The 19,157-nt window shown below is 39.3% G+C and overlaps 1 protein-coding gene across 1 annotated transcript in view; it reads right to left on the bottom strand.

Annotated features, from left to right (window-relative positions):
• cdh23 (cadherin-related 23) overlaps positions 1-18,473 on the bottom strand; it is a 156,946-nt gene extending 138,473 nt beyond the window's left edge. Inside the window, 2 exon segments of the mRNA XM_062430184.1 lie at positions 11,606-11,680; positions 18,389-18,473. Coding sequence (XP_062286168.1) covers positions 11,606-11,680; positions 18,389-18,473 — 160 coding nt within the window.
• Positions 18,474-19,157: the final 684 nt, after the last annotated feature.

A 19,157-nucleotide genomic window follows, 5' to 3' on the forward strand; every position in this document is an offset into this window, starting at 1 on the left:
TTCGTATATTTCCATCCACTCCCCAGACACCCTCATATTTAATTTCACACAAAGCAAGACTGACCAGCTCCACCTAAATTCATATCTGAGTCCTTTTGAACCCATCCAAAGCATTCAGACAAGGAATCTCAGACCGCGCCATCAAAATTCTCAACCATCTCACACTTACCACAGCTACATCCATAGCCCATTATGAAGTCGAAGCTCATCGAGAAGAGCCCGACCCTGAGTCTCACTCCCTGGGTTACTCCATGTTCCAGACACCCATTCATCCCCTTGCACTCGACCCCCTTCATTCCTCCTATAGACCCTCAATCGTCTCACCATACACAGCCAAATTAACTACTTCATGTATACCGTACAAATGGCGAGGTCTTGTTAGTGAACTGCTGCATGCATATACATCCTCAAAGTGGCACAGAGAAACAGAAAAAAACAATAAACACAGCCGCACAAACAAACATGTAAGTAACAGACACACACACACACACACACACACACACACACACACACACACACACACACACACACACACACACACACACACACACACACACACACACACACACACACACACACACACACACACACACACACACACACACACACACACACACACACACACACACCCTCCTCACTCCTGCTGCTTCCCTGCAATGGAGCACAGAGAGGTGGTCGCTGATGTGAAACATCAATTTCCAGGTTAGCTGCTCTGCGTGGCTCAGGCAGGTATCAGCTGTGACCCACCTGGGCCAGATAAGCAGCTGCAAGAAGCTGATCTGCCACCCAGCAATGCACCTCTCAGTACTGGAGAATGGGGTAACACTCGCACATGCACACACACGCACACACACACACGCACATAAGTAAACAAATAGCAAACCCTAGACAATAAATGAAATGTAAGAAATTGGGGGGGGGGGGGGGGGGGGGGGTGGCAACACAAGAAACACTGTATTACATTTCTAGTAAATGAATGTGTTTGAAAATCACTAATTTCTTCAAACGAGGAAAAAAATGCATCATGCGCACACACAAACTTACACACTGAGTAAACACTTCTCAGCTAGAAGGTTCACCTTTATACTTTGATCATTTGAATTGCTGGGAATAAACTGGTTTTAAACCTGAGGCATTTCAGGTAGGAATCCAATACACAAATACACACAACTGAGTAAATACATATCAACATGTAAACAAACTGAATTCTGTGATGATGCTGATAATTTGGGGTGATGAAAAAAAGAAAAACAGGATGACAGGTATCACAATTTAAATATATTGTGCTGTTTTCTTTGATGATGTCAAATGTCAGATCTCTGGTGCCCTCTCTCACACATACACACAAACACTTCAATTACAACCAGATCAATTACAGTTAAGTGTCACATGACAGTGACACATGATAGTGTCTTTTAATTCTAGCCTATGCTGAGCATCACACCCAGATACAAACACATTTAATAGGAGCCTAGGTTTCATTCTGAGCCTTAAAATGTTAGCTATGTGTGTATCGCTGTGCAAGAGCCCAACCCTGGTTGGTCAGGTAATCTAATCACTGCCACCATCACAGTGACGCCTGTCAGCTCAGCGCTGGGTGCCTTGGCAGCACTGCTCAACCTGATGTCACGACACGTTTCCACAGACAATTTCAATTAACTTTTACAACCCAGAGAAATATCAGTCACATAGCCTGCAGCTATTCAACACACTTCCCCCCAACTTTATTTCTGTCTTTCCGCATTCTCACACTCAGTCGGCTCATAACACAGAAAAACTTGAATAGAATAGGCCACACCACAGATGCAGTATGTCTTTTCCAAGGAGAGGGAGAGAGAGATCACTACAGTGTGTCTCAGATAACTTCTCTGAAGAAATACTAAACTGGCAAACTAATGTAAGATGTTGGACAGTGCAGGTGGAACAGAAGAGCACACTGAACGGCAATATATATCACCACTTTGAGGCGCTGTTTTAAAGGTGGACCAACTGTGCAATGACTGGGAGCACCTAAAATATGACTGCCATTAACAGTAAACTGACTGTGACAGCCAGTTGAATGTGCAGAGGGAAGGTCAGGGCTGGATGTACCTCGCCCTTTTTTTTGTTTTACCTGCAATTCACAGCAAAAGTGACACATAAGAGGCACATAAGCACTTCTTAAGTGTCCATTCGGAGAACCCATGCCAAATCAGATCTCTGTTACAGTCGTCACCTTTCAGCCGCTGAAGGATGAAAGGACAGAAACGAGCCAAGCTGTCTTCAATAGGCTGACTATCAGAAACACTGAAACAATTAATCTATTTGAACAAAAAGGCAGTTTTCAAGCACAGAGCATAAAAAACGATGGGGGTCACACATTGACACATGATTCTCAAATGTCTCTTCCAAGTTTTAGTGGATTAAAGATTGAAAAGTAAAGAATCGAACACCCCTGATTGTATTACCTTTTCTGAGTTTACTGCAGCTTACAGTAGGTAAGTCAGGATTTAACTGATATTTTGATACTTGTCTGATTTGGATGCTTATCTTATTTTTCCTTAATTAAATAAACTACAGATATCTGACACTGGGATGAATCAAATGCAAATCAAGTTGTTAAAAAGTCAATATCAATTTCCTGTTAACAGTTGATGGACCTGGCTTGTTGTGCCTATTTTGTTTTGACAATTCCTGAAACTTGTGAAACAGCTTTGAAAATGTTCTTACACCAATGCCAGAATGGTAAATGAATGAACATGGAGCACATTTTTTTGTTAAAATAAACATTTTCTGCAGTGCAGACAGAGAAGTGGTGAGAAGAGTGAAAGTCTGATAGCTTAGAAAGAAAACAAGTGAAGGAAGAAGTGCTGAAATTATAATTAGTTAAGGTATGTGCAGGATGCTTAGCATTTAGCAGTGTTTGCATGCTCCATAATAACACTAACACGTCACGTGCTGGGAAAGTGCAGACAATATAGTGCGGCACACTGTCATGATGGATGGTGTGTTTGCAGACACCGCTGAACCATGGTCCCCATTATTTCCTGGGGGAGGAAGGGGGGAGAAAGGCACCACGGGGGAGAGATAAGGGATGATTGACTAAACCAAAACAGAGGTCCCTCATGGATGGCAGTCTGCTGGCATTATTGGGAAGCCATTGTGGGAGTCACTGCAACAGCTCAATGACAGCAGAGAGCTCTCACAGGAAGTAAGAAGATCAAGTGCATCCCCTTCTTAAAGTGAGGTAGGCAAGGACTCTTCACATGGAGAGAAAAACTACCAGTCATTAAGAATATCTCCCGGACATGGTGGGACTCATCTCCTGCTGAGATCAGGTGGTTCAAACCTCAACAGGGAGGAATACTTCACTTCTGCAGCTGGTAGATAGGATTTATAAAACTAAGACACCTATATACACACACACACAGTCACATAGCGCATCCACCAACTCAAACTCACAAGCAGTGACAGATACGACGGCGGTTGCCAGAGATGCAGAGAGGACACACACATTGCATTCCAATTTGGCTAAATGAGGGCTGAAAGTGGGAGCGCAAACAGACTTCTGCACTGCCCCCCTCACTGTCAACTAGTAAAAAATATCTAGAGCATGTATCCTGCAAGTAGAAACAGCCCTGGATACCAGCCAAAATGCCAGAAACACTGAATCCACTTAGGGGGGGGGGGGGCTTTCTCCTTCCCCTGACAATACCCTGATTACCCTTTCCTTTTATCACTGCTCATCTTTCTTTATTGCTCATTTTATGCTTCTGTTTCTGCTCTAGATCAGTGGTTCTCAAAGTGGAGTCCAGGGACCCCCTGGGATCTTTGAGGGAGTGCCAGAGGGTCCCGAGCAAAAAGGGAAATAATTTATTTTCACGATAATTCCATCCATAAATAACACAAAAAAAGAATCTATCACTTTTTTGGTTACACTTTCTGTAATAATACATCTAAAAGCTCAAATCGTATCAAATGAAGTCTAATTTGTGTCAGTTTAGGGGTCCTTGACTCTAGATTATTGGGTCTGTGCAACCAAGAAACTGGCAAAACAATCTGTCTGTGAAGTAATTTTAGATGTTAGATTAATATAAGGGCTCACACTGATGTTGAATGTTTTAAACTATGTTTCCTGATGAAATGTAAATCATGTAGAGCAGGGTGTCAAACATACGGCCCGCAGGCCAGAACTGGCCCATCATGGGGTACAATCCGGCCCACTAATAAGTTTGCAAAGTGTGAAAATTGCAGAAAAGTATTTCCAATTGTCCATTTTTTTGCTGCTTCAGACATTTTTATTCCAGCCTGAGCATGAAAACAACTTCCTCTCTATATATTATTAATATATATATATTAAAACATATTGTGATCATTTAGTCAAAACGATCATATATTGCAAATTATGTAAAATGTTGTCAATCAGCAGCTTTTGTGCAAAATAACCTGGAAAAAACATATAAACATAAATATTGTTGAAATTGCTCATGCACACAGTAAATATACTTTTTTATACAAAAGTTATAATATTATTATAGGTTATTAATATGTAATGGTTTTACTGGTCCGGCCCACTTGAGATCAAACTGGACCGTTTTTGGCCCCTGAGTTAAAATGAGTTTGACGACCCTGATTACAAATTAACTTGAATGAAACAGAATTTTCTCCAGTAAAGTGGAATAATCCCTTTGGTGTCCCAGATACTAAACCAGTCTGTTTGTCACTGAGCAGCACCCATGGAACCCAGCATCTGCCACCTACCTGGTGGCACATGAGGGTATTTGGATGGATTCATAGTATGAGTCCTGGTTTTTCAAATTTGAATACAGATTTACTTAACAGATCAAATCTTAGTAGAAATTTGCTCATGCATTATTTTCCATATTACTCCATTCCATGTATTTCATATTCCATGTTTTTTTTAAATGGCTGAATGAGGGAAAGTGTTTTGATGTTAGTGGAGAGTAAAAAGAGAAAAATATATATTTTAATATGTTTTAGGGCTCACTGATACAGCAGACCAAACCAGACCATAGCAGGCCAAAGCACACCCATGCCTGAGTCTCCTCCACAGTCCTGTGTAAATCAGCTGTTCCGTCAGTGATTTGCACAGGCAGAGGCAGCCAGGTAAAGAGGCCTTTCTCCTCAACCAAGTAATGGTCTGACCAATCATTTGATCAGCGGCAGAAAGAAACAGGTCTGAGTGCTCTCATCTCCAGCCAAGTGTCACCAACGGGGAGTCAAATATGGATTTCCCAACACAAAAACCACTTGAGCTGGAAAAAACCACACTTATTCCTGTAATCTTTAACATTACCTAAAGTATAAAAGCAGTGATGTCTTTTTGCAGCGTGTTTTTTACTGCTGGGGAAACACTTCTGAGCACAGAACATACAAAATATGTTTCAGCTTATTACCTTTAAATTTACAGAGCACTGGGAAACTCTGAACCATGAAAACTGCATGTTCCCTCAAAATCCTGAATTACCTGAAACTGAAGAGCAAAGGCCCTTAATGTAAATAAAAAAGTTTAAAAAGCAACAAGACTCATGCAATCACATTTTGGATTAATTCTGTTGTCGATTAATATTAATAACTTTCTAAGAGAATGAAGAAGTCTGTGAAAAATATACATAACTTGAAAATATTTATGCTGCTATAGAAGCTATTCTGCTATCAGAGAATTGAGAGATGAAGTTTTCTTTATCAGGAAGCACTGGTCCAATACCAGGATCTTCTGGTACCCAGCAGAAGCATGCAGAGTATGATGGTAAAGGTGAAGTTCTGTGGAGCCGGTCTCCTCATGAAGCTCATTGTCACTTTATGCACTGCAATCCTATAACCCTCTCTATGTAAATGTCGACAGCCTGTTCTTGCTGACAGTCTCATCACGTCCTGCACTGACATTCTCAGTCACCTGAGGAAGAGTTGCTCTTCTGTTTTTCATTACATATCGCATGAATGCACGAGCATCATGGTCTTCAAATGTGCGTTGTCGCCCACAATTTCCGACACTATTCATTGATGTCTTTCCCATAGATCCAAATGCAGATGTCACTTAAGTCATTGTTCCTATTTAAACAGCAGCCAGTTGAGCAATCATTGTGACTGAAGCTCCTGCCATCCGTGCCTCAACAACGAACCCTCCTTCAAAGTCACTTATATCTTTTCCTCTTGCCATTTTGATACAAAAAGAATCAACTGGGCCTGCTTTGCATTTTTATACATGCCACTGAGCATGATGGGATGTTTATTGCTTGATTGTACCATGAAGTGCACCTGTGTGGAAGCATCTGCATTAGTTAGGTTTCTCCATTCCTTAATTCAGGTTCTTTTAATTTGTTACCTGTCTGTATATACTTCTAATTCTGGCGAAGTGTCATTCATATCGACATTATGTGTGCTACTGTCCAGGTTCACTGCTGAGCTTATTTTGCTTGGCAGGGACTTCAGGTCAGTTTGTGATCCAGTAATAGACCATTCTGATCATCCCCTTTCAACAGATGCTGCCCTTTCATTAGCTTTACGTTTAACTGATATATGGCATTGCTATAAATGAGAATGTGATTAAAGCTGATATTCACAATATATTAATATTGGACCATGCCCCTATTTCTGTAGTATTTTCTCCTCTCTTAAATTCATATAAAACCAAATATTGTAAATTCAACAATACCCTGTTCTGAGATTTGATGTTTATTTCAATGGTAATGGACAAAATATCAGATTTTTTTTGCTATAAATCTGAATTCTGTTTCTTGTATACAGATGAATTTGGAGGCATTTAAAGTTACATGTAAAGGGCTGATCATTAGTTACTCTGCTGTAAAACTTAGACAAAGGTGTGAAAGAAGAAATACTGCATTTTAATGACAAAATATAAGAAATTAGAAAAGCAGCACATGAAGAAAATAGGCTACAGTTGCATCTTTGGGCAGAGATATTTGAGAATGATAGGGCTGGCAAAATGTTAACACTCAGACTGAAATAAATGAAGAGCAAATAAGCCATTCAGAGCAGCTAAAGGTATTTACTATGTGAACCAAAACAAATAAATTAGGCCTTTCGAGATTATTATTAGACATTATATGTATTGGAATGTAAGTTTAATTTAAAGGAAGCCAATGATTTTTTTTCAAAACTCTGTCTTTGCCTGCATTGAAGAACACTGATAAGGAATATTTAGAAAGGGCCGTCTCAGAGACAGAGATTAAGTCTGCAATTAAAGTGCTCACTGCTGGTAAAGCAGCAGGGGAGGATGGTTTTGCTATTGAATTTTATAAATGTTTTCAACATACACTGTCTTCTTTCTCTAAATGTAATGTATATGACATTATTGCTAATTAATCAATACCTGCATGTTACCAAAATTACCCACTGATGAATAGCCTCTATCATCTTAGTCTGCTAAATAATGATTATCAGACATTTGCAAAGATACTTGCAATGCACCTTAATTCATAGAGATCAAGTGTGTTTCTTTGATGGCTGTCTTGCCTCCAATAACTCAAGTTATTTTTCATGTTATGTTCAGAGCCAAATTACTTCAGTGTCCAGCTGTGGTAATATGGTTGAATGCAGAAAAAGTATTTGACAGCATAGAATGGTCTTATTTATTTCATATACTAACAAAATTTTAATCTTGTCGATGTCGGTTTAAGGCTCTTTATTATAAACCAATTGTATGTCATGTAAATAAATACACACATATATAATAAAATAAGAAAGCATTGATCCAATCTAAATAAAGCAGTATTCAAACCAGAACACCATCAATCTACAACAGTTATCAATAGTTATGATCCTGCTTTGTTTATGAGTGCAGGAAAGGTAACATAGTCAATAAAGTGAATTACAAAGCTGAAGAAAAGACAAACAGAGATGGGTCCGGAGGAGAGAGTGTTGACAAGCCATAGTTAATGTAGAGCATGCTAGGCAGCTGACAGCGGGGAATTGGCTTGGGATAGAGTACACAGACATTATCAACACGTTAAGGGGAAGGCTTTATTAAGTCGTTCCTTGGGGCTACTTCCTGCTCCTTAATTATTATTGAATTAGGAATGCCACAGAGCTAATTAAAAGTGCAAGGTATTTACCGTGGCAATAGATGAATGTGAGGGAGTGAACAAGAAAAAGAGGGTGAAAAAGTCAGAAGGGCTTGACAGAGAAGGAGAAAAAGGAAACAATGTCTAGTGGATATTTTCAGTGTGTTGGTACCAGCAGATAAGGTTCTATAACGTTGATGCAAAGAACTAAAGAAAATGGCTTAAAAACTAAGTGATTGGTAAAGAGCCCCACCTTTAGAACCACATTACCCTGCTGTCTTTAAAAGAGAAGATTGTTAAGTATATTTGTGCTCAAACAAGAGCTGGTATTCTGTCTTTATTCTTTGAAAATCCAATTTGTCTAGTCTGTGATCTTTTGTTTGATGATATAAGAATACGAGTGAGCAGATTGACTTAAAATGACTAAAATGGCTGTTTCAAAAAAGAGACCTTCAATTCACTCCATTAATTTATATACTGAATATTGTCAAAAGCTTCTCTTTTGTTCTGCTCTCTTCCCTCTTACTTCTTCTGTAAAAAAAGAAATGACTTGTAATATATAAATTAACACATGTTTTAATAGTGTTAGCCTAAGCCAAACTTTTAAATTTAATCAGACATCGAAGCCTTATGCTCAATTGGCATAAACTACACGACGCGCACAAACCATCCCAGCAGAGTGTGGAAGTTTCTTATTTTGAACAAATGTTGTGTTCTCTCCACAAGTTAATTACTCAGTAGAGAGCTTAATCTGCAGAATCAGGGTAAAGTGGATTAGGAGATGAGAGCATTTAATCAAAGTGTTCTCTCAGTCTAATTACACATCCCATTTCCTGACACAACACACACAGTTATCTGCCACTGCATTTAAACATCAGCCTCTCTGTTTAGTTGCCCCCCCCCCAAAGAGTGAACGATGCAGCTGCCTGGATGTGACACAAAATGCATGAAACATAAACACATGCATTTACTGTATTCTCACACCAATCAAAAACTTTCATTACAGACATACACATATAATACACACAGACTTGTGGAAAATAAACATGGATAGATTAAGGATTTAGTTCCTAACACCAGTGAGATATTCTTTTTGTAAATATACAACAGAATCATCTGAGGCATCATTGTATCACTGCAGTGTACAGCTGACCATTAAAACAGCCTAATCACAAATCACAGGCAGCATTTATTCCAATGGTGATTATAGTTTCCTCTTTGCTTCAGTCTCAGCCATGTATGTTATGTCCCTCTATTGTTGGGGGCAGTTGGGGGTTATGGTATGAACACCAGATAGGGTTGACTCCAATTCCTCTTGGATCTATTATTCCCCATCTTATTTATTTGTTGTCATTTTTGTTGGTTGCAGTGATTGACAGGGCAATTTGGAGATGTCTGGCTTTTCATCATCTCTGAGGGTGTCAGTGGCTTGGAATTAAAATCCTTTATATTGGATTGATTTTCTAGAAGTTTTTTTTTTTTTTTTATCACATGACCTTTACACTCTGCCAGTCTGTCAACACTGAGTCTGAATGTTTTCTTGTCCATACCATCCTCAGAGTTGCTGCATGAGTTATATGTCACAGGCGTAGACAACCTGTAATTTTTTCTTCTTTTACATTTTTTCTTAAGAGTTATAAAAGTTCAAAATCCACATGCCAAGTTTTCGTTCTCATCACCATCCCAGTGTCCTCCGCCTATCGCCTGTCATCGTCATCTTAATCGCATGTTTTGTACCGTATCCAGGAAAGGTGACAGTTACCTGCTGACAGTACATCATCATCTTGATGACCCCAAACACTATTGTATTCATAGTGGTCTAGCTTTTGCATCTATGTCCAACAAAACTAAGTACTCTCTGGCAAAAGGCCATCTCTTCATTAAGTCAGCTGGTGTACCAGTGAAGGGCATAGATGTGTTGGTGGGTGGCGTGGCTAATTTCCCTAACCACTCTGTCCAGGTTGCCCTCTGGCTATGAATCATTGTGTCCTCTCCTTGGGCAGCTGGGCTTTGATCCAGCAATGCCTTCCAGTGGTCCAAAGAGCTGTCAGTCATGTCCCTGGCCCGGCCTGTAATGACTTCTTCAGTGGTGTGATTATGAGGGCGGGCTGAGTGATCGGACAGTGACAATTTGTCAAGATTATTGTTTATTAGCTCAGCAGATGTCCTCATCCAGGAGGCCCTCCAGCACGCAAACGCATGAACACACAAAAACACAACCAACTGAGTCAAATGTGTGTGCGTTATGTGTGTAGAGGATGTGACATGGTGAAGAATACCGTAAGACCCTTTTCTCCCCAAACATTCACATTTCCTCAAACACAAATTTGAGATTATATCATCCAGCACACTGGCTTAATAGAATAGGCCACCAGAAGTTTCAATGCAGACATCACTCTAACTCTTGATTTGAATAAAGGGCAGATTAAAAAATATTTTTTTTTTCATCTCAAGGTTCAGGGATTGTGCAAAGAATAAAGAATTGTTAAATTAGACTTTCAGGGCACTTAATCATATTCAATACTTCATTATGCCATTACTTTAGCACAAATTTGATGAACATAAATGAGCACCTGTCTGTCTGACTGGAAGCCAAATGGCATGACTTGTGCATAGTGATCCGGTTTCCACAGTCACCCTGATTGGCGGCATTCAGTTACCATGGAGGTTGCCTGGCTAAGTCTTGGTGATGATGTATATGCGCAGGGTTCATGTAAGGTGCACGATAGCACCATTTAAACTATATAAAGGAGAAGAGCAAAGCAGACTTTCTTCAGTTAAACCTGGTCTACATGCATGTGCACACACTCCCAACACTATCTGGCCTTGTACGCAGCAGATCAGTGACTTCAGCTCATGGCCTCAGAGCCAGTAGCTTCAGCTCCGTATGGCATGCAGAAGCATATGATTATTTATCAGAGAGATGAGGGAACACATCCAAACACAGCATGGATATTTGATCTGAGCAACACCCCTCCTCTCACCAGCTAGGGGTTTGCTTCAGCAACCAGGACAAGGTGTTTGAGAGATGCTGCACAGTTGTGTGCAGAGCCGTGTGTAACACAATGGGTGTCCAGTACAGTATTACAGTATTTTGATTGTGGTATGCCTATTTGTCATGCAGGCATACACACAGTTTGATACAGCTAGAAAGCCTATAATAACATGGAGATATCAAATCTAGACAAATTCTTTCATCCACATATCAACACCGGGATGTGAAATATCCAAAATATCAAGATTTCTTAAGTTTTTGTGCAAGTTATATATCAGACAGACTCCAAGAATCACTCTGACGACCAGGCTCATTCCTTCTTATCACACACAAACAAACACACCATACACATAGAAACACATTTAGCAAAAACACCCAGGACATCCATTGTTATCGCTGTCAGTGTCTATTATGACATTTCTCTGTACTTGTTTTTTCCTTCTCAGTTTGTGTTCAAGAGAGAGGACACACCATTCCTGTGCAGTAAACAAGTTGACAAAGCCATTCCAAAAGATAGCTTTACTGTATTTTCTTTAGACAGTGGAGATGCATCAATAAAGCGTGCTGACACTCCACAGAGACTCACCAACAGGCATATCTTCATAGATGAGAAGGTAGGTCGAGAAGAAGTAGTTCAGGAAGCGCGGAGGCTGGTTGGAGCCTGTGATGAAGAGAAAAGGAAAAGTAATTCACAATGTGTCCTGAAACTACCTACAGTGTTGTGATCTGTTTATGCTGTTAACGCCATATTGCTTTTTGATACTTAGACCTGTAGAGCAGAGGTTTTACATATAAATAAATGTCTGTTCCATTGCCAAACAAGTTCACATAATGCTGATTTAGTCTATCACTGTCAAGTTAACAATATACTGGAGTTTTTAATCGGTTGTCTATGGCAACATTCCAAGCCTGGCCAGATGGATGCATACTGCGCTTGCTCTATGGGCAGAGCATGTGCACCAGAGTTCCTCCGGCCGAGAGGCTAATTTCTGGCTAGCCCTCTGCTAACTTTGAATCGGGATAAAATAATAACAAAAGTCCCTCAGTCCAGCTTTAATTAGTGAGTATATTTTTACAATTGTTGCTCTTGGTGTCTCGTAGATCTTTCACAGCCTTGTACAGGAAGTGATTCATTTCACATTTTCACAACAGCAGTTAATTTGAAATAGATACAGTAAAGCGGTGTATTTAAGCAGCATTGGCCAAGTGATCTTTAGGAGGTATAGGTGCAAAAACACAACTGCAAATACTAAAACTGAAAATCATGGGTATCCAGTTGCTGTAACTGATGCCCATACACCCACACTTGTTCTTCTGTTTAACTCATACAGTCTGTATTTAACACTGCCTCCCAAACATATATCATGGTCACACCTCCCACAAGGGGGCTGAAGCAAATATATTCAGTGTGTGACAGTATATAAGCAGCTGAAACAAATATATTCAGCATATGACACTGTATGAATGACTGGAGCAAATATATTCAGTTCAAGAGAGTGCATGACATCTGGGAACTGGTACTGAAGTTTTCAGGAGACTATGGCTGCTTTGCTTGATTAGATTTTTTTTCAAAGCCAGAAATGTCAACACTGAAGTACAGTTGCAGATGAGTTACACATCATCCTGTTTTCAGCCCCAATATTCCCATCCCAATATGTAGTGCAAAGTATCCTTTTTCTCGAAGCATATTTACTATCACAGACTCTAAGGTAAACTCAGTGAGAACTGTAGGTGAGTACAGTCAGGAGTTTACACTAGGGTAGATCTTCTAGTGTTGGCCTTTTGGCAGTCACATCTTTAATTCCACTACTGTCAACTGCTCAGACTGGGTGAACACAAGTACTGCAACCTGTTTGTTTAATTGAGAAAAACTATTGAAATTACTGCAATTTTATAATTGACCAACAGGAATAATGGCATGTATGCACGCACACACTGCACAGTGATAGTAGTAGTGGCAGCACTAAGGATTCTGAGCAAATACCAACTATAACCAGCTATACATGTCTCTATAGTATATGTCTCAGTGCAATACTTAACAATAAGCTTACCTTTGAAAGAAATACATGTGTTGTAATATACAATGCTTCAGCAATGTCCTTTTTGTCTTTGGAAACTGGCAACATCTGAGGTTAAAAAGCGGCTGATAATTTTTTTCTAAATGTCGTATATGGAATTCATCCAAACCTTCTCTTTAAGAGTAACAGCATCAGGTTTAACAAACTGGCTTTTCCTGCCAGCAACTGATGAAAATATGCCTTTTCCACCCTCTTTGCAGCAGTAATGTTGTGTGGCACTACAGTAACATCTCGTACCCTAACATACTAATGCTGGGTAGGTGTAATGTTTACCATGATTACTATGTTACAGTGGTAGCATGCTAACATTGATGAGAACTAAACACAAAGTCAAACTAATGCTGATTTAAATTGAATTAATAATAATAATAATAATAATAATCTTTATTTCTACAGCACCTTTTATACAAGAAATGCAGCACATGAAAAGGACATAAAAAGAACATAATAGCATGAAAAAACATTAGTGTACCATTAAATGGAAAATAAAACCCACTTGATAACATTAGAAACAAAATCAAATGAAGTGAAAATACAATACATATGTGTTCTTCAGTGGTGGTAATTTGAGATTTAAAAGGACCAATATGTAATATATTTAGTGTATCAACTCATAAAATGACTATGATATGTTATCGGAGAGTAGGGAGACACGCTACGTTGAAATACTGGCTTCTGCAACTATAATACTGCAGTCAGTATGTTCTTCCATTTTGGTGCAGAAAGTCTGTTTTTGTTTTAGCCTATGTAATTCTGATCACAGCCCATTGAACTCCATCGTGGTGCTAGCACCTAATTTTAACACATTACTTTCCACCACCATGTAATGCGGTGTTCAGAGGTTGTAGCCATTTCACATTCTATGAGATCAGGTTGACGCCCATTTGGACACCTCAGGTTTTCAGATATGAAACACTGGCATGCAAACACAGTGTGCCGCAGCCATGAAAGCAAGCAAACAAACTGGATCAACTGATATAGATTCCACCTCACCTAAAAACCCCTGAGAATAAAGTCTGGGGAGGAGGGGACGGAGGGAAACGACTCTCTCCAATATTTTAAATTTTGACTGCAATACCTATTTTAAACGCTTGCTGTCAGTGTTACATATTTCTTCTTTAATAAGCGAAAAGTATTTCACCCTGTGTACACAATCTATAAATCAGCGTCTTGGTCTCTGAAGCCATAAGCAAACAGCACCTCCCTTTTCCCAATGGACATATACTCACCACCGGCCTTGATTAGTTTTGCAGGTATATATATATGGGCATAAACCAATGTACTGTACAAAATGTGTGTGTGTGTGTGTGTGTGTTTGTGTGTGTCCTTTTAAAACTATAAATGTCAACCTAATGGTGGTTCTAGAGGAAAAGTCAGGGGGTCTCCAAAGTCATTAGGATCTTCTAAGAACAGTGAATGTTGTAAAGAATTTCAAGTCAGTCAAGTACATGTATAGATATGTGTGTCGATGTGTGTAGATATTTCACAAAATAAGTGAAACTTTGACCTGTTGGTGGCGCTAGATGAAAAGTCAGTGGATCAATAAAGTCAGAGTTCATTCTATTGGCACCACGGATATATGGAAGGTTTTACAGATAACCACACTCAAAAACACTTAGCAGCAATAGAAAGCAGTGTAAGCATAGAACATCAATTACACACAGAGCATAATGCTGCTGTCAGTTTTTAAGATCATTTTCACGCTTTGACTTGAACAAAATGTGCACATGGTCTGTCTGTAGGTACTGTAATTTATGCCTCCAGGGTCTATAAAACCCATCCGACACTGTGGTCAGATATTTAACAGTGGATGGCTGTCAGTATGAAAATGACTGCTTAGGTTTTTTATGACTGTGAAAAGCTCACTTTTCACAAATTATAGCTTTAAATCTGAATGCTGTGATAAAAAGGGAGAGAAACAATGTTATAGCCTGCATGTTGTTGAAACATGAGTGTATTCAATCATAACAAATTAAGCATGTACATAGCATTGTATATTCAAGTGAAAAATTGCGAGTACCTCATATTGATTTATCTGTAGGGGGGGAATAAGCTTGATGAATTATAGAGGAAGGTACTTTCAAAACTATTATTTAAACAGCCCATCAATATTTAAATTAATTTTGTTATTACAACCAAAGCCAAAAGTTATTTGCAATATTGTTAAGTGCCTTTTTGAAGAATCTCCTACCTTTTTTAAGGAACATTTGCTGTACTTGTATTATCGTATGTTGTGCTCCATACCATATGATCATGGTCTTGAGTTAAAAGATATTAAATGGAATATCTTGCTTCCAATAAAATAACACACATTTGAGTGCATTTTCAAGGGTTAATAGTCTGCCAAGTGTGGGCCTCCGCAGTGTCAGAACGCAGCGCGATACAAGCTGTTTTGTTGGGAAGATCAGGAAACAAAGCTGATGGTCTTTGATCAACTGAGTTGGGCGGCAGACCAGAGAGACACTGAAGCAAGAGAAGGGGAGGGCAGTCTGTTTGAAGTGCGAGCGCTTGATATAGTGATTCAGTGCTTTGAAAGTGAGAGCTTTTTGTTCAGTCATGTGCCTGCCTGTGCGGAAGAAGATGCTCATGATTGCCTTGCCAGCGTGGCTCTTGTAAGTGCCAAGAACATGGAGCGAGCTTCACGGGATGAGGCGTGGTGGGGAAGAGGGTTAACAAGCTCCTGTCCATACCTGTGAATTAATTACTAGGAGACACTGCGACAGGCTTGGATAGCGAAATGCTGATTGATTACAGCCACAAAATAATCACAACAATGATCATCAATCCAATTTTCTGGATCAGGGAGGTAATGCTCAAGAGGAGCACAAGGTCAGTGTGCTAATGGGATAGTTAGAGAAAGCAAGAGGGAGGGAGGGAGGGAGGGAGGGAGGGAGAGGAGAGAGGAAAGGAGAGGTAATACAAAGCAAACACAAGGTGTGAAGTAAGAATGAGAGGCGAGAGACTGAGGGACTCCAGAGATATACCAAATGCCTCAATAAACTCATTGAGCTTGATGGAAAGAGGTTGTGGCATTCACTTAATAACTTTCCCCGCTTCTTCAGCACTGTGTGTGATTGGAGGTGTCTCCTGCCTGTCACTGTGAAACAGTTACCATGACTTTCCACAACATCGAGGCTCTCTCTCTCTCACTACAACCATCTCTCTCTGAGGTACTCACAGAGACATACTCAGTGAGGAGATAATATTTTGAAGTACTACGCTTAACATTGTGAGACATTATGCAAGACAGACCAGAGGTGAGAACTGACAGAGACAAAATGTGACAAAATAGACCATTCTTAGATAATAATAATAATAATAATAATAATAATAATAATAATAATAATAATAATAATAATAATAATAATAATAACAATAATAATAATAATATTTATATAGCACCTTTCAAAAACAAAGTTACAAAGTGCTATAAACAGATAAAAGTAAAAAAGACTAAATCATTTAAATAGTTACAACAAATACCATCAGTTTAAAAAAAGCAATAAGATAAAAGTGAGCCTTAAAAATATTTTTTTAAAGAGGACAATGAGTTTGCTGTTTTGCCTGCCTGAGATCTCAAGGCAGGGAGATGCACAGCTGAGGGACCCGAACAGCCTAGGCCTGGTCCCTTTCCGTGACAAGTCAAGATTTTGGAACAATAACAAGGGCTCTGCTGGAGGATCTCAGGCAGTGATCAGGCTCATGGATAGTTATCAGATCTGTGCCTGACCATTCAAGGTTTTCAAATCAAGCAGTAAAATCCTAAAATGAATTCTTAAAACTCACAGGTAACCACTGAAGGGCAGCAAGGATTGTTGAAATGTGGTCACCTCTCTTAGTACATGTTAAAAACCTAGGAGCAATGTTTTGTATCAACTAAAGTTTTTTTTATGTTTCGCCTGCTAATACCTGAATAAATTGCATTGCAATAATCAAGTCTGGAAGAGATAAAAGCATGGATGACCTTTTCAAAGCCTGCAGAGGAAAGGAAAGACCTGATCTTGGTTAGCTGTTTCAATTAGCCAAAGCAGGAATATAACACTTTGGCAATCTGAGCATCTAAAGACAACTCAGAGTCAAAAACAATACCTGGGTTGCTGTCCTCTTTTCAAACATTATTAGATAAGGCACCCAGAGTAGAGGAGAGATTGTTAGTGCTGCTAGTGCTGGGGCCAGAGGTGGTTATTATAATTATTTCTGATTTGGAGTCATTCAACGGCAGGACATTTTTGAAAATCCAATTTTTTAATTTCAGCAAGGCAGGATATAACACAATAGACATTGGTGGTACCAGGCTTCAGTGGGACATATAGTTGCGAAACATCCAAGTAGCAATGGACAACTACATCATGTCTATGCATGATTTGCCCCAGAGGCAGCATGTATACAGTGAATAATCAGTTTGGGAGGGGGGTGGAGTTCAGAAGTGTAACAGCTCTGTGGTAGAAGGTGTTTTTTAGTCTTGTTGTGCGGGCGTGCAGTGTTCTGTAGCGCCTTCCTGAGGGCAGGGGGGCAAAGAAGCAGTGTCCACATAGTTCTTCAGATAGCTGATTGAGGCATTATGGTCCACTGTGTCAAAGGCTGAGCTGAGGTTAAGTAGAATTAAAGTGGAGCTCAGTTGTGCTGCCAGTCATTTGTCTTTGATCAGAGCAGCTTCAGATTTAAATTATTCACAAATTTGATTGTTCATGAAAAACTTTTTTTTTTTCTTTTTTTTTTTTTAATCTTCCAATAAAACTTTTGGAGATGGGTCTGAAAATACTTTAAATGTTTAAAAAAAAAAAAAAAACAGCTGAAAGGAAAAAAAAGCAAAGGAAAAGCAAGGGAAAAGCCTGACACATAGAGGTAACAGAAAATCCTTTCAGGCAAATGATAATGAGGAACAGAGAGAAAAGTGGGATAGGTGCTATCAAACTCTGCTTCTTACTGCACTCAGGAAGATATTCATATTTTACCAAGTCTTTGATAAAAATAGTTAAAAAAAAACATATTTATTCATAATCCTCTATTTAAAACGTTATGCCTTTATTCAAGGTAGTCTGACTGAACATACTTCTTAATAATGCAGCTTCAAAGTCACACTGTTGTACGTATTAACAAATTATAGCTGTCCTCTACTTCCAGCCACTGAGAAGCTACACTAGCATACACTGAATTGCAAAATTTGCACTTTGCAATTTATGGTTATTGTATAACTTGAGCACAAAAAATGCCTTCCCTTCACAATCAGCACTCACAATATAAAAGTCTTTTAAGATTTATATATATTAATTCTTTTTTATAGGACTCACCTTCACAGAAAGAGTGGAGAACTAGGAAGGGAAGGAGGAGCTTGGCAAATGTCATCCTGCCGCCTAAACCCACACTCCACGACATCACCTGCACCTGATGAGACACATAAACACAAAATACTGTCACAATTATTTGGCTAGCTGATTGCCCACATTGCAGTTTCAGTGTAGGCACATAATGGCCACAGACATTTCAGCTCCTTTATGTTATGTGAATACCGTGTAAGTGAGTAGAATGTGTGATGATCAGTATAATTAGGGGACAGATAAAATATTTGAAACTCTGCATGCTTCAAGCAGGTGTTTTCTTGCACGCGTGCCTGCATGCATGCATGTGCGTGTGTGTGTCCTTGACGGATGAGGTGTTCATGAAGGCAAGTTCACAACAACAGCTCATTTACAGTACACACTGTTTAATAGCCATAATCATCACACTACACTGGTAATTGTCTGCTTTACAATGCAATGCAAAAAGGAAATGCTATTTTCATGATGTGCATAGTGCAAGTTTACTGAACCAACTGTATGGTCCAAATTCACGACACATAATCGTACTTAATATGTGGATGGCATGAATAGGATTCTTATTCTGTATTCATGGTTCAGGATGTTTGCTTGCAAGTGTTTATTGTCAATGTTGCTGGCAGGAGACCAGCAAATACATGCTTTCAATTAACTGTAAATTACTGCACAGCCGACAGGTTGGAGATCATGTACTGGTCCACCGTAGTGTGAGGCTTACTATTAGGAGGCAGCTCAGGCAATGTCT

Source organism: Scomber scombrus, chromosome 12, assembly GCF_963691925.1.
Source record: "Scomber scombrus chromosome 12, fScoSco1.1, whole genome shotgun sequence".
Taxonomy (NCBI): domain Eukaryota; kingdom Metazoa; phylum Chordata; class Actinopteri; order Scombriformes; family Scombridae; genus Scomber; species Scomber scombrus.